This window comes from Neopsephotus bourkii, unplaced genomic scaffold, assembly GCF_033783945.1.
Source record: "Neopsephotus bourkii isolate Nb327-2 ecotype Australia unplaced genomic scaffold, CSIRO-AGI_Nbou_v1 NB_694, whole genome shotgun sequence".
NCBI classification, from domain to species: Eukaryota; Metazoa; Chordata; class Aves; order Psittaciformes; family Psittacidae; genus Neopsephotus; species Neopsephotus bourkii.
In genome coordinates this window covers 19,646-43,221 of record NW_026901193.1, presented here as the reverse complement: position 1 = coordinate 43,221, position 23,576 = coordinate 19,646, and the positions used below count along the sequence as shown (strand labels likewise).

At 61.7% G+C, this 23,576-nt stretch overlaps 4 protein-coding genes across 4 annotated transcripts; 1 reads left to right on the top strand and 3 right to left on the bottom strand.

Annotated features, from left to right (window-relative positions):
* Nucleotides 1-768: 768 nt before the first annotated feature.
* GIPC1 (GIPC PDZ domain containing family member 1) lies at nucleotides 769-4,564 on the bottom strand. The gene is made up of 6 exons (XM_061353772.1): nucleotides 4,226-4,564; nucleotides 3,296-3,481; nucleotides 2,511-2,691; nucleotides 1,884-1,993; nucleotides 1,525-1,606; nucleotides 769-938 (listed from the first exon to the last, which is right to left on the bottom strand). Exons 1-6 carry the CDS (start codon nucleotides 4,538-4,540, stop codon nucleotides 787-789), a joined length of 1,026 nt encoding a protein of 341 aa, XP_061209756.1. The 5' UTR covers nucleotides 4,541-4,564; the 3' UTR covers nucleotides 769-786.
* A 2,995-nt stretch (nucleotides 4,565-7,559) lies between these two features.
* On the bottom strand, nucleotides 7,560-11,986 carry DNAJB1 (DnaJ heat shock protein family (Hsp40) member B1). The gene is made up of 3 exons (XM_061353770.1): nucleotides 11,735-11,986; nucleotides 9,605-10,146; nucleotides 7,560-7,790 (listed from the first exon to the last, which is right to left on the bottom strand). Exons 1-3 carry the CDS (start codon nucleotides 11,943-11,945, stop codon nucleotides 7,560-7,562), a joined length of 984 nt encoding a protein of 327 aa, XP_061209754.1. The 5' UTR covers nucleotides 11,946-11,986.
* A 968-nt stretch (nucleotides 11,987-12,954) lies between these two features.
* TECR (trans-2,3-enoyl-CoA reductase) lies at nucleotides 12,955-21,358 on the top strand. Its single transcript, XM_061353768.1, has 13 exons — nucleotides 12,955-13,054; nucleotides 14,515-14,565; nucleotides 15,407-15,458; nucleotides 16,050-16,094; nucleotides 16,938-17,041; nucleotides 17,585-17,700; nucleotides 18,211-18,316; nucleotides 18,411-18,483; nucleotides 19,177-19,220; nucleotides 19,729-19,786; nucleotides 20,357-20,445; nucleotides 20,610-20,655; nucleotides 21,223-21,358. Exons 1-13 carry the CDS (start codon nucleotides 13,040-13,042, stop codon nucleotides 21,348-21,350), a joined length of 927 nt encoding a protein of 308 aa, XP_061209752.1. The 5' UTR covers nucleotides 12,955-13,039; the 3' UTR covers nucleotides 21,351-21,358.
* Nucleotides 21,359-21,898: 540 nt separating this feature from the next.
* Nucleotides 21,899-23,369, bottom strand: NDUFB7 (NADH:ubiquinone oxidoreductase subunit B7). Its single transcript, XM_061353769.1, has 3 exons — nucleotides 23,230-23,369; nucleotides 22,499-22,667; nucleotides 21,899-22,004 (listed from the first exon to the last, which is right to left on the bottom strand). Exons 1-3 carry the CDS (start codon nucleotides 23,339-23,341, stop codon nucleotides 21,899-21,901), a joined length of 387 nt encoding a protein of 128 aa, XP_061209753.1. The 5' UTR covers nucleotides 23,342-23,369.
* Nucleotides 23,370-23,576: the final 207 nt, after the last annotated feature.

Sequence of the window (23,576 nt, the reverse complement as noted above, 5' to 3'; positions counted from 1 at the left end):
CCATCCCATCCCCATCCCCATCCCCATCCCATCCCCATCCCCATCCCATCCCCATCCCCATCCCATCCCCATCCCCATCCCCATCCCCATCCCCATCCCCATCCCATGCCCGGCTCCCAGCTCCCCCCCCCCCAGACGATGCCGGCTCCGAGCATCAGCGGCCTCTGCCCCTCACCCCCATCGCCTCCCCCCCCCCCAAATTCTCCTCTTTCCGGTAAAATCACCTTTAGTGCCAGATACAAAAATAACCCCCGGGGGGGGAGGGGATGACAGAAGACCCCCCCCATAACCGCCCCCCCCATAACCGCCCCCCCAATAGGAACACAGTGACCGGGGGGGGTTGTGCTGTGCCCCCCCCCGAGGTAGTCAGTGCGATGGGGGGGGGGTCAGTGACAGGCTCAGGTTGGCACCGGGGGGGGGTCCCTGTCCCATTGGGGCACCACAGGGGCAGCTCCAGTCCCATCCCCCCCCATAGCAACGCTCAAAGGGGGGGGGGACCCTCATCCATCACCCTGGGGGGGGGCATTAATGTCATGGGGGGGTCCATAGGGGAGGGGGTTTAAGCTTCAAGCCCTGGGGGGATTGGTGGGGGGGGGCACCTTTAGGTCCATAGAGCCCCCCCCAATGGGGTGGGTGGTGCTGGGTGGTGGGGGGGTGGTCCCAGTTTGGGGGGTGGGGGCATGGATGGGGGTGCTAAGGGGGGTACCCATCTCCAGCAGTTTATGGGGGGGGGAAGGAGGGGGGGGTTGTAGTGGTCTTAATGGGGGTCCATGGGGGGGGTCCCCCTCATCCGCGCCCCGCTTTGGCGTCGCCGATGGCCCCCCAGACGTCGAAGACGAACTCGTCCGGGAAGGCGAAGTCCCCGAGCTGGGAATCCAGGGCCTGAGCCAGCGCATCCGGATCCGGAGCATCCCGGCCCAGCTCCACCATGGTGGCGGCTGCGGGGATACTGGGAGGTCAATGGGGGGGGACCATAGGGGTGCAATGGGGGGGGTCCGATAGTGGGGTCCTATGGGGAGGTTGTGACACGATGGGGGGAGGGCAGCAACCATTAGGGGAGGTCCCATGGGGGGGTGTTCCAACACCCATTGGGGGGGTTCTTATGGGGAAGGGGGTTCCAGCACCCATTTGTGGGGGGGTCACATGGGGGGGGTCCCAGATCCCATTAGGGGGTATCACATGGAGGGGTGCCAGCACCCATTGCGTGGGGGGGTTATGGGGCCTATGGGGGAGTCCCAGCACCCATTGTGGGGGTCCCCTTGGAGTGCCTCATTGATGGGGTGCCAGCACCCATTAGAGGGGTTCCATGGGGGGGGTCCCAGCACCCATTACAGGGGTCCCATGGGAGGGCCCCAGCACCTATTAGAGGGGTTCCATGGGGGGGTCCCATAGAAGGGTCCCATGGGGGGGTCCCAGCACCCATTAGGGGGTCCCATGGGGGGGTCCCAGCACCCATTAGAGGGGTTCCATGGGGGAGGTCCCATAGGGGGGTCCCGTAGAAGGGTCCCATGGGGGGGCTCTCACCCAGCTCGCTGTCCCGGATGCCCATGTAGCTCTCCAGCAAATCGTCCACCTTGGCCACTGCGCGCTCCTCGAAGGCTGAGGGCTGGGGGGGGCACAGAGGGGTTGGGGGGGTCCCCAGTATGGGGGGGGTTCCCCATAATGAGGGGGATCAGGGATATGGGGGGGTCTCCATGATGGGAGGGGGGCAGGGATATGGGGGGGGTCTCCATGATGGGGGGGGCAGGGATATGGTGGGGTCCCCATGATGGGGGGGGTCCCCATGATGGGGGGGTCCCATGATGGGGGGGTCCCATGATGGGGGGGGATCAGGGATATGGGGAAGTTCATGATGGGGGTCCCCATGATGAGGGTCCCAGTACCTGCTCCTCCAGGGTGGGGGGCCCATTGGCGCGCAGGCGCAGGGTGCCCCGACCGGAGCCCATGGGGGTGCCCCCCCCTCGGCCCCCCCCTCCCCTTGGGGCGATCATGTCTGCAAGGGAAAAGGGGGGGTCAGAGGGGGGGTGGGGGGCTCCAACCCAAGCCCTGACCCCACGGTGGGGGGGGGGCTCCCAGTGCAACGGAGGGGGACCCTCTCATTGACTCCCATTGGGACCCTTCCCATTGACTCCCATGGGAACCCTCCCATTGTTTCACATAGGGACCCTGCTATTGGGACCCCCCCATTGCCTCCCATTGCGACCCTCCCATTGGGACTGCTCCCACTGCCTCCTATTGGAACCCTCCCTTTGGGACCCCCCCCATTGCCTCCTATTGGGACCCTCCCACTGGGACTCCTCCCAGTGCCTCCTATTGGGATTCTCCCATTGCCCCCATTGGGCCCCCTCCCATTGGGCCCCCCAATTGCCTCTTATTGGGACTCTCCCGTTGGGACCCCCCCGTTGTCCCTCCTCCCATTCACCCCCTGCTGTCTCCTATTGGGATACCCCCATTGCCCCCCCTCCCATTCTCCCCCATTGCCCCCCCCATTCCCCCCATTGGGTGCCCACCGAAGGCCCTGCGGGGCTCAGTGAGGTGCAGGGCGAAGCTGCGGCCCCGGGGCAGCTCCTTGAGCACTTTGGCCACCTCGAAGTGCCGGGCGCCCACGAGGCTGCGGCCGTCGATGGCCTCGATCACGTCCCCGACCCCGATCAGGGGGATGCGGGCAATGACGCTGCCCTCGCGGATGCGCTGCGGGCACGGGGGGGCCATGGGTACCAAGGGGGTCCCCAGGGGCACCCATAGACACCTAAAGGGTCCCCATGACCACCGATAGGCACTAAAGGGGGCCCCAAGGCCACCCATAGGCACCAAAGGGGTCCCCAGGGCCACCCGTAGGGGTCCCCAGGGCCACCCAAAGGGGTCCCCATGGCCACCCATAGGCACCAAAGGGGTCCCCATGACCACCCATAGGCACTAAAGGGGTCCCCAGGGCCACCCATAGACACCCAAAGGCATCCCCATGGCCACCCATAGGCACCCAAAGGGGTCCCCATGGCCACCCAAAGGGGGCCCCATAGCCACATATAGGCATCCAAAGGGGTCCCCAGGGCCACCCAAAGGGGTCCCCAGGGCCACCCATAGGCATCCAAAGGGTCCCCATGGCCACCCATAGGCACCCATAGGGGTACCCATAGACACCCATAGGCACCCAAAGACTCCCCACGGCCACCCATACAGGTCCCCAAGGCCACCCATAGGCATCCCCATCCCGTTGCCCTGGTACCCTCCCAGCTTCCCCCTCCCCACAGCACCCATTGACCCCCATATCCACCCCATGGCCCCACGGGGTCACCTTGATGAAGGCGTAGCCGGCGCCGTTGTCGGTGATGGTGAGCCCCAGCGCCTCCTCGGACTTGAGGACCTCGACGCGCTTGCGCTGGCCCCGCGTGTGCGCGAAGATGAAGTCCTCGAGCCCGATCTGGCCCCCCAGCAGCTTCTCCATGTCCACCTTGTGCGTGTTGAGCGTGCAGAACAGCACCTGCGGGGGGGAGTCAATGGGGTGCTATGGGGTGACCCCCCAATGGGACACAATGGGATACAATGGGACACCCCAATGGCACACAATGGGACACAATGGCACACAATGGGACACCCCAATGGGACACCATGGGACACACAATGGGGGACACAATGGGACACAGTGTGGTGGGTCCCATTACCCCCTCAGGTACCCCCCCCAGCACCCCACTACCCCCATTGCCCCCATTCTCCCAATTCCCCCCATTGTCCCCATTCATCCTCATTCCCCCTCATTCCCCCCATTGCTCCCATTCACCCCCGTTATCCCCATTCCCCCATCAGCCCCCTTCACCCCATTCATCCCCATTCCCATTTAACCCCATTCCCACAGCCCCCATCCATCCCCATTACTCCATTACGCCCATTCCCCCCATCACCCCCATCTATGCCCATTAATGCGCGTTCCATTCCCCCCATTCAACCCCATTCCCACATCCCCCATCCATCCCCATTCCCCCCCATTCATCCCCATTCCATTCCCCCCATCCATCCGCATCCCTATTGCCCACATTTCCCCCATCCATCCCCATTCCCCCCATTCCATTCCCCCCATAGGACCCCTTTTCCCCCCCATTCCCTCCCATCCATCCCCACCCACATTCCCCCCATCCCCGTTCCCCCCCATAGGACCCTGTTTCCCCCCCATCCATCCCCGTTCCCCCCCCATAGGACCCCGTTTCCCCCCCCGTTCCCCCCCGTCCACCTCTGCCGGGGGGATCCCGAAGGCCGCCGCGATCTTCCCGTAGAGCTCCCGGACGTTGCTGAACCCCTCCACGCGCCCCGTGGGGCTCCCGTGCGCCAGCTGCGTGTGGAACACGAGCCGCGGCCGCAGCGGCCCCGCCCCCGGCCCCGCCCCCGCTCCGGGCCCCGCCCCCGGCCCCGCCCCCAGCCCCGCTCCGGGCCCGGCCTCGGCCCCGCTGCCCCCGGCCCCGCCGCTGCCGCCCCCCCCCGCCGCCGCCTCCTCCTCGTTCTCCACCAGCGGCGGCGGCTTCTTGCGGCGGCTCAGCCCCAGCGGCATCGGCGGGGAGCGGGGGGGGAAGGGAGGAGGATGGGGAGCTGGGGGGGGGAAACGGAGGGGGGGCAATGGGGGGTTGGATGGGGGGGAATGGGGGGGAATGGATGGGGGGAACAGAGGGGAATGAATGGGGGGGAACGGAGGGAATGAACGGGGGAAATAGAGGGAATGAAGGGAGAATGGAGGGGATTGAATGGGGGAACAGGGGGAAAGGAGGGGGGAACGAATGGGGGGAACGGCGGGAATGAATGGGGAGAATGGGGAGAAATGAAGGGAGAATGGGGGAAATGAAGGGGGAATGAATGGGGGAAAGGGGGGGAAACGAAGGAGGAAACAAAGGGGGGGAATGGGGATGAATGGAGGGGGGAAATGGGGGAATGGGGGGCAATGAATGGGGGGAATGTAGGGGGGATGGAGGGGAAATGGGGGGCAATGAATGGGGAAATGGAGGGAATGGAGGGGGGTGATAAATGGGGAGGAACGGAAGGGGTGAATGAGGGAGAATGAAGGTGAATGGATGTGAATGGAGAGAGTGAATAAATGGAGATGAATGGAAGAGAGTGAATGGAAAGAGAAAATAAATGGGGGTGAATGAGAAGTAATGGGGGCAACAGGGTAATGGGGAATTAGGGGTAATGGGGGAATAGAGAGAATGCGGGGCAAGGGGGGGTATGGGAGAACAATGGGAGACAGTAAGACACGGGGAGGTCAATAGGGGACCCTTCGGACCCCTTCCTGACCCCCCGGAACGCTTCGGGACCCCCAGGAACTATTCGGATCCCTCCCGGGACCATTTGGGACCCCTCGGGATTCTCCGGGACCTTTCGGACCCCCCCCCCCTCCCCGAGACCCTTCGGAGCCTCCTCGGGACCCACCGGACCCCATCGGGACCCTGCGGACACCTTCGAGACACCTCGGGTCTCTCCGGGACCTTTCGGATCAGCCCCGGGACCCTTCGGACACCTCCGAGCCTCCCCGGAACCCTTCGGGACCCCCTCGGATCCCTCCCCGGAACCCTTCGGACCCCCTCGGCACCCTTCGGGACCCTCCCGGAACCTTTCGGACCCCCTCGGCACCCTTCGGGACCCCCTCGGAGCGCCCCCGGACCCTTCGGGACCTCTCGGCTCTTTCCGAACCCCCCCGAACCCCCCGTCCCGGCCCCGCCGCTCACCGCCGGACTCTCCGCCGGGCGCTGAAGCCGGAGCGACACTTCCGGGAGGGCGGGGCCAAAGCGCCCTTTGACCAATCAGCGCCGCCGCCCCGCCCCGCTGACCAATGGGAGGTGGGTGTGGGCAGGAAAGGCCTCCCCCTCCCCGCGCTCCAGGCGGTGGGCGCGCCCGGCCCCGCATTCCCCCGAGGGTGGGGCCGCCCGCAGCCAATCAGGAGCGAGAGTTGCGAGTCCCCGGGATGGGCGGATCCGGGAATTGCGCCCCATGGCGGGCGGGCGGACCCAGGGTCCCAGAGCCCTTCGGGGGGCACAGGCCCCATTGTGGGAGTCCCAGACCCCCTTGGGGGGCTCCCACCCCAGTTTATGGCTCCCAATGCCCATTTAGGGAGGTCCCAGACCCCATTTATGGCTCCCACACCCCAATTTGGGGGGTCCCAAACCCCAACTCTGGGGTCCCAGACCCCATTGTGGGGGTCCCACCCCATATTTATGTCTCCCAAGCCCCATTTAGGGGGTCCCAGACGCCATTTATGGCTCCCACACCCCAATTTGGGGGTACCAGACCCCATTTTGGGGGTCCCAGTCCCTATTTGGGGTCCCAGACCTCACTGGGGGGGTCTCACCGCAGACTTGAGCCTCCCAGACCCCATTTTTGGGTCCCAGTCTTCATCTGGGGGTCGCAGACCCCATTTGTGGCTCCCACACCCCAATTTGGGGGTACCAGACCCCATTTTGGGGTCTCCCACCCCCAGGTTGGGGGTCCCAAACCCCATTTTGGGGTCCCCCCCACAAACGCTCACAGCCGGGGGCAGGTTTGATGCTTTATACAAAGCCACGAGAGTTCCGGCAGGAACAGCCCCTTTTCCGGGCGGATTCATCCCAAAGGATACGAGGGACCCGCCCCCCCCATAGACCCCCCCAGAGCCGCCCGCGGCCCCCCAACACCCCCCACTCAATGGGGGGTCCCCCATGGATTGGGATGGGGGGTAAACGGGGAGGGGGGGAGGGGATACTGTGATGCCCCCCCCCCAGGGGGACCCCAAAGTGGGGAGGTAATGGGGGGGAATGATTGGGGGGACCCCATATTGGGGGGGGGAGGAGGGGGGGGACCCCATATAGGAGGGGATATGATGGGGGGGGAGCAATGGGGGGAAAATGATGGGGGGATGACCCCAAATTGGGGAATGGATGAGATGAGGGAGGGGGGACCCCAAATGGGGTGGAGAATGGAGGGGGGGGAGGATGGGGGGGAATGATGGGGGGACCCCAAAGAATTGGGGGGCAAGGGCATGGGGACCCCAATAATGGAGTTAGGAGACCCCTGAATCATTGGGGGGGCAGTGAACCCCACGACCCCCAAGTGAGGGACCCCAAAATCCCCCCAGAGCACAGAGATGAGGGGGGGGTGGACAGAGCACAAGGACACCCCAAGGCCACCAGAGCAGAGAGATAGGGGGGGCACCCTAAGGACACCCCAGGACCTCATAGATGGGGTTGGGAGGGGGGGACAGGACCCTAGGACCCCAATAAGGGGGGGAATGACACCCTAAAGACACCCCATGAGCAACATGGGGTGGAGGGAACACCCCAAGAGGGTGGATATAGGACACCCTACGGACACCTCATGACCCTCAAGATGGGGGGGGACACCCCCTAAGGACCCCCAGGCCCCCATAGATGGAGTTGGGGGGGGAACACACATGACACCCCCCCCAGCACCCTCCATATGGACCCCATGAAGGGGGTGGGGGCCACCCCATGAGCTCCAATAGGGCAGAGGGGGCCCCCCATGGCCCTGCCTGCCTCTTGTGTGTGTGTGTGTGGGGCTGGCCCCCAGTGCCCCATGGCTGGGGGTCAGAGGGGCAGGATCTGCTCCAGGAGGCTCCGCGATGCCGGGGGGATGCGGTCTGGGAACTTGACCTCGAACTCGATGACCAGGTCCCCGCGCTGCTCCGGTGCTCGCGGCAGGGGCAGGCCCTCGCCGGGGATGCGCCGCTTGACGCCGGGCTTCAGGATGTCCTGGAACACCATGGGAATGGTGCGGCCGTCCAGGGTGGGTGTGTGCACCGTGCACCCGCACAGAGCCTGCGGGGACAGCAACGGCCAATGGGGACAGGCGGCACTCAACAGAGCGAACCGGCAGCCAATGGAGAGCAGCGGCACTCAACAGAGCCAACCAGTACCCAATGGAGCCAAGAGGCACCCAATGGAGCCAACCGGCAGCCAATGGAGAGCAGCGGCACTCAACAGAGCCAACAAGTACCCAATGGTGCCAACCAGCAGCCAATGGGGACCAGCGGCACCCAATGGAGAGCAGCGGCACTCAATGGAGCCAACCGGCAGCCAATGGACAGCAGCGGCAGTCAATGGAGCCAACCGGCAGCCAATGGAGAGCAGCGGCAGTCAATGGAGCCAAGCAGCACCCAATGGAGCCAAGCAGCACCCAATGGAGCCAAGCAGCACCCAATGGATCCAAGCAGCACCCAATGGAGCCAAGAGGCACCCAATGGAGCCAAGCGGCAGCCAATGGAGCCAAGCGGCAGTCAATGGAGCCAAGCAGCACCCAATGGAGCCAACCGGCACCCAATGGAGCCAAGAGGCACCCAATGGAGCCAAGCGGCAGCCAATGGAGCCAAGCGGCAGCCAATGGAGCCAAGCAGCACTCAATGGAACCAAGCAGCACCCAATGAAGTCGAATGGCACTCAATGGAACCAACCACACTCAATGGAGCCCATTGGCACCCAAATGAGCCAAACGGTACCCAGTGGAGCCAAGCGGCACCCAATGAAGTCGAATGGCACTCAATGGAGCCAACCACACTCAACAGAGCCCATTGGCACCCAATGGAGCCAAACGGTACCCAGTGGAGCCAACGAGCACCCAATGGAGCTGAATGTCACCCAATGGAGCCCACCACACTCAATGGAGCCCAGCAGCACCCAACAGAACCAACTGCACTTAACAGAACTCAGTGGCACCCAATGGAGCCAAATGGCACCCAACGGAACTGACCATCAGCCAGTGGAGCCCAGAGGCACCCAATGGAACTGAACACCACCCAATGGAGCCAAGCAGCACCCAATGGAGCAAAGCACCCAATGGAGCCAACTGCACCCAATGGAGCCACCTGCACCCAGTGGAGCCAACTGGCACCCAACAGAGCCAATCACCAACACCAAGACGAACCCAACTTCAATGTCCCCACCATGACCAACTTTCAGCCACTGCGTCCCCCCCATGGCCAGAACCAACCTTCACCCACTACATCCACACCGAGACCAACCCAGCTCTGATACCCCCATGAAGACCAACCCAAAACTGACATCTCCACCATGACCGAGACCAACCCAACCTTGATGTCCCACCATGACCAAGACCAACCCATCCTTGATGTCCTTGCCAGGACCAAGACCAACCCAACCTTGACATCTCCACCATGACCAAGACCAACCCATCCTTGATGTCCTTGCCAGGACCAAGACCAACCCATCCTTGATGCCCCACCATGACCAAGACCAACCCATCCTTGATGTCTTTGCCAGGACCAAGACCAACCCATCCCTGATGCCCCCACCATGACCAAGACCAACCCATCCTTGATGTCTTTGCCAGGACCAAGACCAACCCAACCTTGATGTCTTTGCCAGGACCAAGACCAACCCATCCTTGATGCCCTCACCATAAACAAGACCAACCCATCCTTGATGTCCCACCATGACCAAGACTCATCCCAACCTTGTCGTCTCCACCAAGACCAAGTCATTTGTTGATGTCTCCACCATGACGAACCCAACCTTGACGTTGCCCCCAGACCAATCCGGTCTCTCCATCCCCACCATGCCCACGATCAATGGATCCCTGCTGCTCCCTCCCACCACGACCCCAACGCGGCGCCCACCTCCCGGAGGCTGATCTTGGCCGGGTACACGATGTCGGAGCCGTCCCTTCGGAAGACCCCGTGAGGTTTGTCCTTGAGGACGAAGACGACGTCGGCGGGGATGTTGGTGGGGGTCTGGTCCCCTTCCTTGGGGAAGGTGATTTTGGTGCCCTCCTTCCAGCCCCGCTTCACCTCGATGGTGAGGATCTTGTCCTCATTCCTCACCGTCTTCCCGTCGGGGTTGAGGCGCTTGTGGGAGATCTTCATCTTCTTGGTGCAGCCGCTGTAGATCTCCTCCAGGGAGACCTTGAGGTCGTAGAGCACGGGGGGGTCCTGGCGGCGGGCCCCGGGCGGGCGCCCGCGGGGGAAGCCCACGTGGAAGGTGGTGAAGGGCTCCTCGTCCTCATCCTCGCCGCTGCGCTGCACGAAGAAGGTGTCGAAGGGGTTGCGGCCGTCGAAGAACTCGGCGAACATGGCGTGGGGGTCCCCCCGGAAGGTGTAGGTGAAGGTGGGGCCGTTGGGGACCCCCCCGGGGCCTGAGGTGGGGGTGCCCCCCTTTAGACCTGGTGTAGGGAGAGGGGGAAGGGGAGGGGATGGAGGGGAGGGGATGGAGGGGAGGGGATGGAGGGGAGGGATGGGGGGAGGGGATGGGGATGAAGGGGATGGAGGGGAGGGGATGGAGGGGATGGGGATGGAGGGGATGGAGGGGAGGGGATGGAGGGGAGGGGATGGGGATGAAGGGGATGGAGGGGAGGGGATGGAAGGGAGGGGATGGGGATGAAGGGGATGGGGAAAAGGGGATGGAGGGGAGGGGATGGGGATGAAGGTGGTAGAGGGACAGGGATGGAGAGATGGGAAGGGGATGGAGGGAAAGGAACAGAAGGACAGGAGGGGAAGGGGATGGAGGGAAGGGCAGGGAGTGCAGGTTAGTGACAGGAACCCTGCTGAATGAATGCCGGCGTGGGGCAGGGTGTGGGGCTGGGCACGGAGCTGGCTGTGGGGCAGGCTATGGGGCAGGGCATGGGGCTGGGTGTGGGGCAGAGCGTGGGGCGGTGGCGCTGAGGGAACCGGTTCTACTCGGGCGCAGACGCCGCTGACGGCCCCAACAGGCCCGGCCGGCTCCAGCACGCCCCAGGCTCCTGCCCCACTGCCGGCCCCATAGCCTGCCCCACTGTCAGGCTCATGGGTGACCCACTGCTGGCCCCATAGCCTGCCCCACTGCTGCCTGCTCCATGGCCCGGCACCCGGCCCCACAGCCTGCCCCACTGCCAGCCCCATAGCTGACCCACTGATGGCCTCATAGCCTGCCCCATGGGCCTGCCCCACTGCCAGCCCCATAGCCTGCCCCACTGACTGCCTCATGGCCTGCCTCACTGCTAGCTCCACCACCAGCCCCACGGCTGATCCACTGACAGCCTCATGGCGTGCTCCACTGCCAGCCCCATAGCCTGCCCCATGTCAGGCCCAGGCCTGCCCCACTGATGGCGTCATGGCCTGCCCCATGGGCAGTGCACCACTGCTCCACTGCCTGCCTCACTGCCTGCCAGCCCCATAGCCTGCCCCATAGCCGATCCACTGACAGCCTCATGGCCTGCTCCACTGCCAGCCCCATAGCCTGCCCCACTGCCAGCCCCATAGCCTGCTCCACTGCCAGCCCCACGGCTGATCCACTGCCAGCCTCATGGCCTGCCCCACAGCCTGCTCCACTGCCAGCCTGAGGCCTGCCCCACTGCCAGCCCCACAGCTGATCCACTGACAGCCTCATGGCCTGCTCCACTGCCAGCCCCATAGCCTGCTCCACTGACGGCCTCATGGCCTGCCCCATGTGCCTGCCCCACTGTCACCCCCCCCACCGCCTGCCCCACTGCCAGCCTCATGGCCTTCCCCACTGCCAGCCCCATGGCTGACCCACTGACGGCCTCGTGGCCTGCCCTACTGCTCCACTGCTAGCCCCAGGCCTGCCCCACAGCCCCCCCCCACTGCCAGCCCCAGGCCTGCCCCACTTAAGCCCCACAACTGACCCACTGACAGCCGCACAGCCTGCCCCATGGTCCTGCCCCACTGCCAGCCCCATACCCTGCCCCACTGCTGCCTGCCCCATGGCCCAGCACTCAGCCCCACTGCCAGCCCCACGGCTGCCCCATAGCTCACCCTCCTCCCCGTACTTGTCGAAGATCTCCCGTTTCTTGGGGTCGCTGAGCACATCGTAGGCCTCGGCCACCTCCTTGAAGCGCTCCTCGGCGCCGGGCTCCTTGTTCTTGTCCGGGTGGAAGCGCAGGGCCTGCCGCCGGTACGCGCGGCGAATGTCCTCGCTTGAGGCGCCGCGGGACAGCCCCAGCGTGCGGTAATAGTCCTTGCCCATGTCGCGATATGATCGCGATCGCGATCCCGATCCCGATCCCGATCCCGATCCCGATCCCGGCTCCGGCTCCGGCTCCGGCTCCGGCCCCGCCGCCGCCTCACTGAGGCGCAGCCGGAACCTTCCAGAGCCCGCCGAGCGCCTGGCACCGCCCCCGCCGCGTATCTGCCAATGGGAGAGCGCCCCGCCCCGCCCCTCCGTACGGCTGCCAATCGGAGAGCGGTGCGTCGCGGAGAGGGGCGGGGCGTGGGGTGGAGGTGGGAGGGGGAGGTTGCCATGGCAACCGGGACAAGCTGCTATTGGTACCACCTCTGGCCCCCCCACCGGAGAGCGTCACCATGGCAACGCGTCGGCATCACCCGCCATGACAGCACTGTCACCCATAGGCGCTGTCACCCATAGACACCTACACCCCCAGTGACAGCCTGAACCTGTCACCCCCTGTGACACCCTGTCACCCATAGAGACACCTTGTCACCCATAGACACTATTATCATCACCCATAGTGACACCCTGTCAACCATAGCCACCTACACCTGCAGTGACAGCCCGACCCTGTCTCCTAAAGCCACCATCATGCACAGAGCCAGCAAGGGGGCATAAATACACTGGGACACAGGGACAGGGGAATATGGGACATGGGGATATGGGGATATGGGAGTACAGGGACATGGAGATACGGGGATACAGGGACATGGGGACATGGGAATATTGGGGATATGGGGATACAGGGACATGGGGATAATGGGATACAGGGACATGGGGATATGGGACATGGGGTCCCCGAAGCCCCGACCACCCGAAGGCCCGCCTCCCTCCCCTCGTCCCGCCTCCCTATTGGCTGCCTCCTCCTTCCTCCACCCCCGCCTCCTCCTCCCATTGGCAGCGGCGCGCTCAGGAGTTCCCGTTGCCCCAGTAACAGCGAAGGGGCGGGGCAGAGCGCAGGGGGCGGGACCGCCGCGAGGGGTGGGAGGGTGGGAGGGAGGGAGTCACACCACGCTCGTTGATTGGCTGTCCCCTCCCAGCCCCGCGGCAGCGATTGGCGGGGGCGTGAGGAGGCGGTTGACGTCAGCAGGGGGCGCCGGGCGGGAGCAGCCATGAAGCACTACGAGGTGAGCGGCGGCACCGGGGGCCCGGGCCCGGCCGAGGCCGCAACCCCGGCTCCAGCCCCGGACCCAACCCCGGCTCCAGCCCCGGCTCCAGCCCCGCTCCCGGTCCCGGCTCCGGTTCCAGCTCCACGGACCCGCGAGGCGCCGCTGCGGTGCTGCGCATGCGCCGGGCACGACGGGCAGCGCCACGGACAGACGGGGGGGGCGCGTGTGCGCATGAGCGGTTGGGTGTCCCCAGGGGTGCCGGGTCCCATTGGGGTGTCCCCTATGGCCCCTGTGTATGCGCTGTATATGGGGGTTTATATGTGATATATAACATATATATAGTATATATAGAGAGACCATATGTGTATATACAGTATATATGGCATGTATATAGCATATATAGTATGTACAAAGTGTGTATATGGTATATATACAGTGTATAGATGCCATATATATAGTATATACGTTATATATACTATATATACATGGTATATATATCATATACACGAAGTATATATGATATATGTAGTATATATAATATATATAGTGTATATATGCTATATTTATAGTATATACACCATGTATATAGTGTATATATGGCACATACATAATATATACAGTGTATATACTATATATGTATAGTATATAGACTATATAATGTATATACTGTATATATAGTACATATACATAGTATGCAGCGTACATATAGTGTAAATATGCCATACGTATAGCATATATAGCACATATACACACTATGTATAGTGTATATATGGCACACACGTAGCATCTATAGTATAAATACCCAGTATATATACTTTATACACAGTGCATATACAGTGTATATATAGTATATATAACACATACCTATATAGCATACACAGTCCCTATATATAGCTGCCCCTACAGTGGGGTCCCAGGGGTGCAAGGCCCCATTGGGTGTCCCCTTTATGGGAGTCCCAGACCCCCTTTGGTTGTCCCTAAGGGGACAGCCCCCATCCCCATAGCCCCATCCCATGGGTGCCACCCCCTATTTGGGTGTCCCCAAGGCTGCCACCCCTATTTGGGTGCCAGCAGATAACACACCCTGCCCCCCCCCTCCTAGCACACCCCATGGGTGCCACCACCCACTGTGGGTCCCATTGATGGGGGGGGGAAGAGGGGTCCCTCCTTACCTCCTGTGTCCCCTTCACCACCGCCTCCCGTTGCCCCTCATGGCCACCTCCAGGGCCACCTTTGGGGCCACGGTGGCCAAGAGCCACCCCATGACGTGATGGCAATGGGATGGGTGCCATTGGGTGGTGATGCTTGGGGGGGGGGGGGGGTGCCTTTATATTTAGCAGCACCCTAAGGCCCGATCAGGTTTCGGGCCGTGCCCAAGGGCCATGGAGGAGGCCCCGGTGGCTCTGTCCCCATTGCTGGAGCTGTGGCACCGGGCCCCCCCCCCGAAGAAGCTCAAGAAAGCCACTCTCTTCTTCGAGGTGGAGATCCTGGATGCGCGCAGCCGCCAGAAGCTCTGCTTCCTCGACAAGGTACCCATGGACCCCCCCCTATGCCCACAATGGGGTGACCCCATCATGGTGATGGGGATGGGGGCACACACACACAACACCCATCCCCTTTCCTTACCCCCCTCCTCCCTAATGCCCACAATGGGGTGACCCCATCATGGTGATGGGGATGGGGGCACACACACACAACACCCATCCCCTTTCCTTACCCCCCTCCTCCCCACTGCCCACAATGGGGTGACCCCATCATGATGATGGTGATGGGGGCACACACACACAACACCCATCCCCTTTCCTTACCCCCCTCCTCCCTAATGCCCACAATGGGGTGACCCCATCATGGTGATGGTGATGGGGGGCACACACACACAACACCCATCCCCTTACCTTACCCCCCTCCTCCCTAATGCCCACAATGGGGTGACCCCATCATGGTGATGGTGATGGGGGGCACACACACACAGCACCCATCCCCTTTCCTTACCCCCCTCCTCCCCAATGCCCACAATGGGGTGACCCCATCATGGTGATGGGGATGGGGGCACACACACACAACACCCATCCCCTTTCCTTACCCCCCTCCCCACTGCCCACAATGGGGTGACCCCATCATGGTGATGGGGATGGGGGCACACACACACAGCACCCATCCCCTTTCCTTACCCCCCCCCCCCCACTGCCCACAATGGGGTGACCCCATCATGGTGATGGGGATGGGGGCACACACACACAGCACCCATCCCCTTCCCTTACCCCCCTCCTCCCTACTGCCCACAATGGGGTGACCCCATCATGGTGATGGGGATGGGGGCACACACACACAACACCCATCCCCTTTCCTTACCTCCCCCCCACATCATAGGTAGAGCCTCACGCCACCATCGCTGACATCAAGAACCTCTTCACCAAGGCCCGTAGGTGGCAGCTGGGGGCACCCATAAGGGACATTGGGGGCACTCATTGGGGGCACCCATAGGGGGACATTGGGGCACCCATAGGGGGACATTGGGGTCACTCATTGGGGGCATCCATAGGGGGACATTGGGGCACCCATAAGGGATATTGGGGCACCCATAGGGGGACATTGGGGGCACCCATAGGGGGACATTGGAGCACCCATAAGGGACACTGGGGCACCCATAGGGGGACATTGGGGGCACCCATAAGGGACATTGGGGCACCCATAGGGGGACACTGGGGCACCCATAAAGAACAATGGGGGCACCCATAGTGGGACATTGGGGGCACCCATAAGGGGTCATTGGGGCACCCATAGAGGAACATTGGGGCACCCATAGAGGGACATTGGGGGCACTCATTGGGGGCACCCATAGGGGGCACTGGGGGCACCCATAGGGGGACATTGGGGGCACCGATAAAGAACAATGGGGGCACCCATAGGGGGACACTGGGGCACCCATAAGGGACATTGGGGCTCCCACACCCCTCGGGTGCCATCGTTGTCCCCAAGGGGCCACCAGTGCCGTGTCCCTTGTGCCCTGCAGATCCCCAGTGGTACCCAGCCCGGCAGTCACTGCGGCTGGATCCCAGTGAGTGGTACCCAGGGGATAATGGGGGGTCTATAGGGGTTTATGGGGGGTCTATGGGGGTCTATAGGGGGTTTATGGGGCGTCTATAGGGGGTTTATGGGGGTCTGTGGGGGTCTATAGGGGTTTATGGGGGTCTATAGGGGGTTTATGGGGGTCTATGGGGGGTTTATGGGGGTCTATGGGGTCTATTGGGGGTCTATGGGGGGTCTATAGGGGGTCTATAAGGGTTTATGGGTGTCGATGGGGTATATTGGGGGTCTATAGGGGGTTTATGGGGGTCTATTGGGGGTCTGTGGGGGGTTTATGGGGGTCTATGGGGTCTACTGGGAGTGTATGGGAGGTCTGTAGGGGATCTATAAGGGTTTATGGGTGTCTATGGGGTCTATTGGGGGTCTATAGGGGGTTTATGGGGGTCTATTTGGGGTCTATGGGGGGTTTATGGGGGTCTATGGGGTCTATTGGGGGTCTATAGGGGGTTTATGGGGGTCTATTGGGGGTCTATGGGGGGTTTATGGGGGTCTATGGGGTCTATTGGGGGTCTATGGGGGGGTTTATGGGGGGGGTTTATGGGGGTTTATGGGTGTCTATGGGGGTCTATAGGGGGTTTATGGGTGTCTATGGGGTCTATGGGGGGTCTATGGGGGTCTATGAGGGTTTATGGTGTGTCTATTGGGGGACTTGTGGGGGCTTATGGGGGGCTATGGAGGCTTTATGGGGGTTTATGGGGGCCTACAGCGGGTTTATAGGTGTCTATGTGTGTGTATGGGGTCTATGGTGGGTTTATGGGGGTCTATGGGGGTCTGTGGGGTCTGTGGGTCTCTGGTCAGCAGGCTGTCCCTGCAGAGGGCCGGTCCCTGAAGGATGAGGATGTGCTGCAGAGCCTCCCCGTGGGTACCACGGCCACCTTCTACTTCCGAGACCTCGGGGCACAGATCAGCTGGGTGACGGTGAGGAGATGGGGTCAGGGCTCCTGGCACAGCTCCTGCATCCATCATCCATCCATCATCCATCATCATCATCATCCATCATCATCCATCATCATCCATTCATCCATCCATCATCATCATCCATCATCCATCATCATCATCATCCATTATCCATCATTATCATTATCATCCATCATCATCATCCATTATCCATCATCATCATCCATCATCATCATCATCCATCATCATCCATCATCATCCATTCATCCATCCATCATCATCATCCATCATCCATCCATCCATCCATCCATCATCCATCCATCCATCCATCGTCATCCATGCATCCATCCATCATCCATCCTTCATCCATCCATCATCATCCATCCATCCATCCATCCATCCATCATCCATCCATCATCATCCATCATCCATCCATCATCCATCATCATCCATCCATCCATCATCCATCATCCATCCCTCACCCATCCCCCATCCCATGCCCCCATCCATATCTCTATGCCCCCCTGCCCGTGGCCCATCCCCCCCATCCCATCCCCATTCCAGGTGTTCCTGACGGAGTACGCGGGGCCGTTACTCATTTACCTGCTCTTCTACTTCCGGGTCCCCTTCCTGTATGGGCCCCGCTACGACTTCACTGCCAGCAGGCACCGAGTGGTCCAGTGAGTGCTGCCAATGGGGCAATAGGGGCAGTGTGGGGCAATGGGGGGCAATGGGGGTGATGGGGGTAATGGGGACAATGTGGGGCAATAGGGACGATGTGGGGCAATGGGGGAATGGGGCCAATCGGGGGGTCTTGGAGGGTGTTGGGGAGGGGGGACTCAGCACCTCACTTGGATGCAGCTGGATTTGGGGCAGGGGGAGCAGAGCTGTCACCTAGATCCCCTATATCCCCTATGTCCCCTATATCCCCTATATCCCCTATATCCCCTATATACTCTATATCCTCTATATCCCCTATACCCCGCATGTCCCCTATGTCCCCTATATCCTCTATAGCCTCTATGTCCCCTATATCTCCTATATCCTCTATATCCGCTCATGTCCCCTGTGTTCCCTATATCCCCCATGTCCCCTATGTCTCCTATATCCTCTATAGCCTCTATGTCCCCTATATCTCCTCATGTCCCCTATGTCCCCTATATCCCCTATATCCCCCCATGTCCCCCCAGCCTGGCCTGTGCCTGTCACTCCTTCCACTACATCAAGCGCCTCTTGGAGACCCTCTTCATCCACCGCTTCTCCCATGGGACCATGCCCCTGCGCAACATCTTCAAGGTGAGCCCCCCCCGTGTCCCTTTGATGGGTGCTGCCGGGGGGGTGTCCCCGGTGTCACCCATGGGTGCTCTCTGTGTGTCCCCCCCACACCCAGAACTGCACCTACTACTGGGGCTTTGCTGCCTGGATGGCCTATTACATCAACCACCCGCTGTACACCCCCCCCGGTGAGTGCTGGCACCCCCTGGCACCCATGCACCCTATAGACCTGACCATCACCCATCCCTGTCACCCACTGTCACCCATCACCCATGCACCCTATAGACCTGACCATCACCCATCCCTGTCACCCACTGTCACCCATCACCCATGCACCCTATAGACCTCACCATCACCCATCCCTGTCACCCACTGTCACCCATCACCCATGCACCCTATAGACCTGACCATCACCCATCCCTGTCACCCGTCACCCTATCACCCATCAGGTCACACCTCCATCAGTGTCACTGTCACTGTCACCCACTGTCACCCATCACCCATGCACCCTATAGACCTGACCATCACCCATCCCTGTCACCCATCACCCTATCACCCATCAGGTCACACATCCATCAGTGTCACCGTCACTGTCACCCATCACCCATGCACCCTATAGACCTGCTTTGTCACCATCCCTGTCACCCTCACCCATCCCTGTCACCCATCAGATCACATCCCCATCAGTGTCACTGTCACCCATCACCCATGCACCCTATAGACCTGACCATCACCCATCCCTGTCACTGTCACCCATCCCTGTCACCCATCAGATCAAGACCCCCATGAGTGTCCCCATCCCTGTCCCTGTCCCCCCACAACCTATGGGGATACTGCAGGGGGGTGTCCTTATCCTTGACCCCCCCCTTGTGTCCCCTCAGCCTATGGGGATGATCAGGTGAAGCTGGCGCTGGCCATGTTCCTGGTGGGTGCTATGGGGCGCTGTGGGGTGCTGGGGGGCCTATGGAGGGCTGTGGGTGCATTGGGGGCTATGGGGTGCTGGAGAAGCCATGGGGTGCTATAGGGTGCTATGGGGTGTTGGGGGGGTCTATGGAGGGCTATGGGATGTGGGGGGGCTAGGGGGTGTATTGGGGTACTATGGGATGCTGGGGGGGGCTATGGGGTGCTGGAGGGGCATTGGGTGCGAGGGAGTACTGGGGGGTTATGGGGTGTTGGTTGGGTCTATGGGGTGCATTGGGGTGCTATAGAATGCATGGGGGTCTATGGGGTGTATTGGGGTGCTATGAGGTGCATGAAGGTCTAGGGGGGCATGGGTGTCTATGGGATGTATTGGGGGTCTATGGGGTCCATGGGGGTCTATGGGATGTATTGGGGTGCTATGGGGTGTATTGGGGTGCTATGGGGTACATGGGGGTCTATGGGATGTATTGGGGGTCTATGGGGTGCACCCCCCCTTGATCTCCCCCCCCCAGTTTTGCCAGCTCGGGAACTTCTCCATCCACGTGGCCCTGAGGAACCTGCGCCCTGCGGGTGAGGACATGGACGTGGTCACGTGTGTGCGGGGTCACATGTGGGGGGGGTCACGTGTGTGCAGGGTCATGTTTGTGCTGGGTCACATGTGTGAGGGGTCACGTGTGTGTGGGGTCACATGTGTGCGGGGTCATGTTTGTGCTGGGTTGCAGGGGACACACATGGGGGTGTTGCACAGGGGGTCACATGCATATGTCAGGATGTCACGTCACACGTGTTATGTATGTTACATGTTACATACATGTTACATACATGTCATGTGTTAACCGCATTACACGACGTGTATGATGTTACATTACATACATGTCATGCGTTACATACATGTTCCATACATGTGTTACACACATGTCCCATACGTGTCCCATACATGTTACATGTTACACCCATGCCCCATGCATGTTACGTGTTACACCCATGTCCCATACATGTTACACCCATGTCTCATACATGTCCCATACGTGTTACGTGTTACATGTCCCATACATATTACGTTACACCCATGTCCCATACATGTTACGTGTTACATACATGTCCCATACATGTTACATGTTACACCCCTGTCCCATCCAGGCTCCAAGACGCGCAAGATCCCGTACCCCACCCGCAACCCCTTCACATGGCTCTTCCTGCTCGTCTCCTGCCCCAACTACACCTACGAGGTGGCACCGGGGCCATGGGGGGCACTGGGGGGGGCTATGGGGGGGTGTATTGGGGGGCACTGGGGGGGCTATGGGGTGTATTGGGGGGCAGTGGGGGTGTACTGGGGTCACTGGGTGCCATTGGGGAGCACTAACGGCCCCCCATGGGTGCTGCCCCCCCCCAGGTCGGCTCCTGGATCGGTTTCACCATCATGACCCAGTGCCTGCCTGGTGAGGGGGGGGTCATTGTGATGGGGGGACCCAAGGGGAGGAGTCACCTTTGGGGGGGGGCAACCCCGGAGTCTCCCCATGCCCCCCCCATGCTCCTTGTCCCATTCCTTGTCCCATGCTGAGCTCAGGGTCCCCATAGCCCTTGTCCCACTGCCACCAATGTCCCCTATGCCCTCAATGTCCCCATTGTCCCCTTTGCCTCCAATATCCCCATTGCCCCCAATGCCCCCAATGTCCCCATTGCCCCCAATGTCCCCAATGTTCCCATTGCCCCCAATGTCCCTATTGCCCCCATTGCCCCCAATGTCCCCATTACCCCCAATGTCCCCATTGCCCCCATTGCCCCCCATGTCCCCATTGCCCCCAAAGTCCCCATTGCCCCCAACGTTCCCGTTACCCCCAATGTCCCCATTGCCCCCAATGTCCCCATTGCCCCCAATGTCCCCATTGCTCCCATTGCCCCCAATGTCCCCATTACCCCCATTGCCCCCCATTGCCCCCAGTGTCCCCATTACCCCCATTGCCCCCAGTGTCCCCATTACCCCCATTGTCCCCCTGTCCCCGCAGTGGCTCTCTTCTCGCTGGTGGGCTTTGTGCAGATGGCCATCTGGGCGCAGGGCAAGCACCGCAGTTACCTGCGGGAGTTCCGCGAGTACCCGGCCCTGCGCTCCCCCATCGTCCCCTTCCTGCTCTGAGCACCCCCTGGGGGCACCCGATGGGGAACCCCAACGAGACACCCGATGGGAGACCCCAATGGGGGACACATGGACACGGACCCATTGGGGTGCCCCCATTGGGTGTCCCCACTGGGTGTCACCACTGGGGTATCCCCATTGGGTGCCCCCATTGGGGTGTCCCCATTCTCACCACTGGGATGTCCCCATTGGGTGTCCCCATGGTCGTGTCCCCAGTGGGGTGTCCCCATTCTCACCATTGGGGTGTCCCCATTCTCACCATTGGGGTGTCCCCATTGGGGTGTCCCCATTGGGGTGTCCCCATTCTCACCATTGGGGTATTCCCACTGGGGTGTCCCCATTGGGTGTCCCCTGTCCCTGGCAATAAAACACAAGGAGAGCTCCGGGTGTTTATTGAGGCCTCACGCCTGTGTCACGCGGCTGTCACGTGGGTGTCACGTGGCTGTCACATGGCTGTCACGCGGCTGTCATGTGGCTGTCACGTGGGTGTCACGTGGGTGTCACGTGGCTGTCACATGGCTGTCACGTGGCTGTCACGTGTGCCCTCGTCACGCCTGTGCTGCCGCCGCCGCCGCCTCCTCCCGCAGGCGCCGCCGCTTCTGGCGCTGGAGCAGCCGCCGCTCGCGCTCAAACTCCTTCATGCGCATCACATAGCTGGGAACATGGGGATGACACGGGAATGACACGGGAATGACACGGGAATGACACGGGGAGTGACATGGGAATGACATGGGAATGACATGGGAATGACATGGGAATGACATGGGAATGACACGGGGAGTGACATGGGAATGACATGGGGATGACATGGGAATGACATGGGAATGACATGGGAATCACATGGGAGTGACACGGGGATGACACAGGGATGACACAGGAACAACATGGGAGTGGAGTGACACGGAATGACATATCCCATACCCGACATCCCATCCCCCATATCCCATATTCCGTACCCCATATCCCATCCCCCATATCCTATCCCCCATCCCCCATATCCCGTACCCCATACCCCATATCCCATCCGTATCCCATATCCCATCCCCCATAACCCACACCCCATACCCCACATCCCATGCCCCATACCCCACACCCCATACCCCATATCCCATACCCCCTATATCCCCCCTATCCCCCCGTTCCCATACTCGTGGTGCTGGCAGGCCTCCCAGCCGTGCTGCAGGTCCCGGCAGCTCCACGGTGCGGGGAAGGCGTCGCGCTTGCACCGCAGGAGCTTCACCAGGTGATGGGCGCAGAAATCGCGCTGCTCCAGGGGCACCCGCGCCGCGGCCAGGACCTCCGCGGAGGCCACCATGGCTGGGGGGGAACGGGGTCAGTGGGGTAATGGGGAAATGGGGGTAATGGGGACAATGGGGGTAATGGGGACATGGGGGCAATGGGGATAATGGGGGCAATGGGAGTAATGGGGTAATAGGGGTAATGGGGGGCAATGGGGACATGAGTGGGGTGATGTGGAGCTGGCACATTGGGTGTGATGTGCTCCTGGTGGCCCATAGCACCCATAGCACTGTATAGCACCCACAACACCCATAGCACCCACAGCACCTACAGCACCCTATAGCACCCATAGCACCCACAGCCCCCATAGCCACCCCATAGCCCCCACAGCCCCCATAGCCACCCCATAGCCACCCTATAGCCCCCCCATAGCCCCCATAGCCACCCTATAGCCCCCCCATAGCCCCCATAGCCCCTCCATAGCCCCCATAGGCCCGATAGCACCCATAGCTCTCTATGCCCCCCCACAGCCCCCATAGCCACCCCATAGCCCCCACAGCCCCCCGGTGCATGCACAGGTCACCCGGAGGTCACCCGGGGGTCACCCGGGGGTCACCCCAAGGTCACGTGGGGCACTGACTGCGCGGGCGGCGCTCCGGCATGCCCAGCTCGGGGGGAAACGTGGGCATGCGCAGTGGGTCCGGCTCCGTGTCCGCGCCGCCCGCGTAGCGCCGAGCCAGGTGCGCGCCCATCGCGGCCGGAACCGCGCTGGGAAACGGGAACGGGAACGACGGGAAACGGGAGCGGGGACGGCGAACGGGGAACGGGAACCGGAACAACGACGGGAACCGGAAACGCCGGGTAGCGGCGCCAGCCCGGAACGGGAAACAGCGCCACCGGCAGTGGCGCCCGCCCGGACCTTGAGGCGGGAGCACCCTCATGGCGGTCCCCAGCCCCATGTGGACGCCCCCTCCCCCCCCATAAACC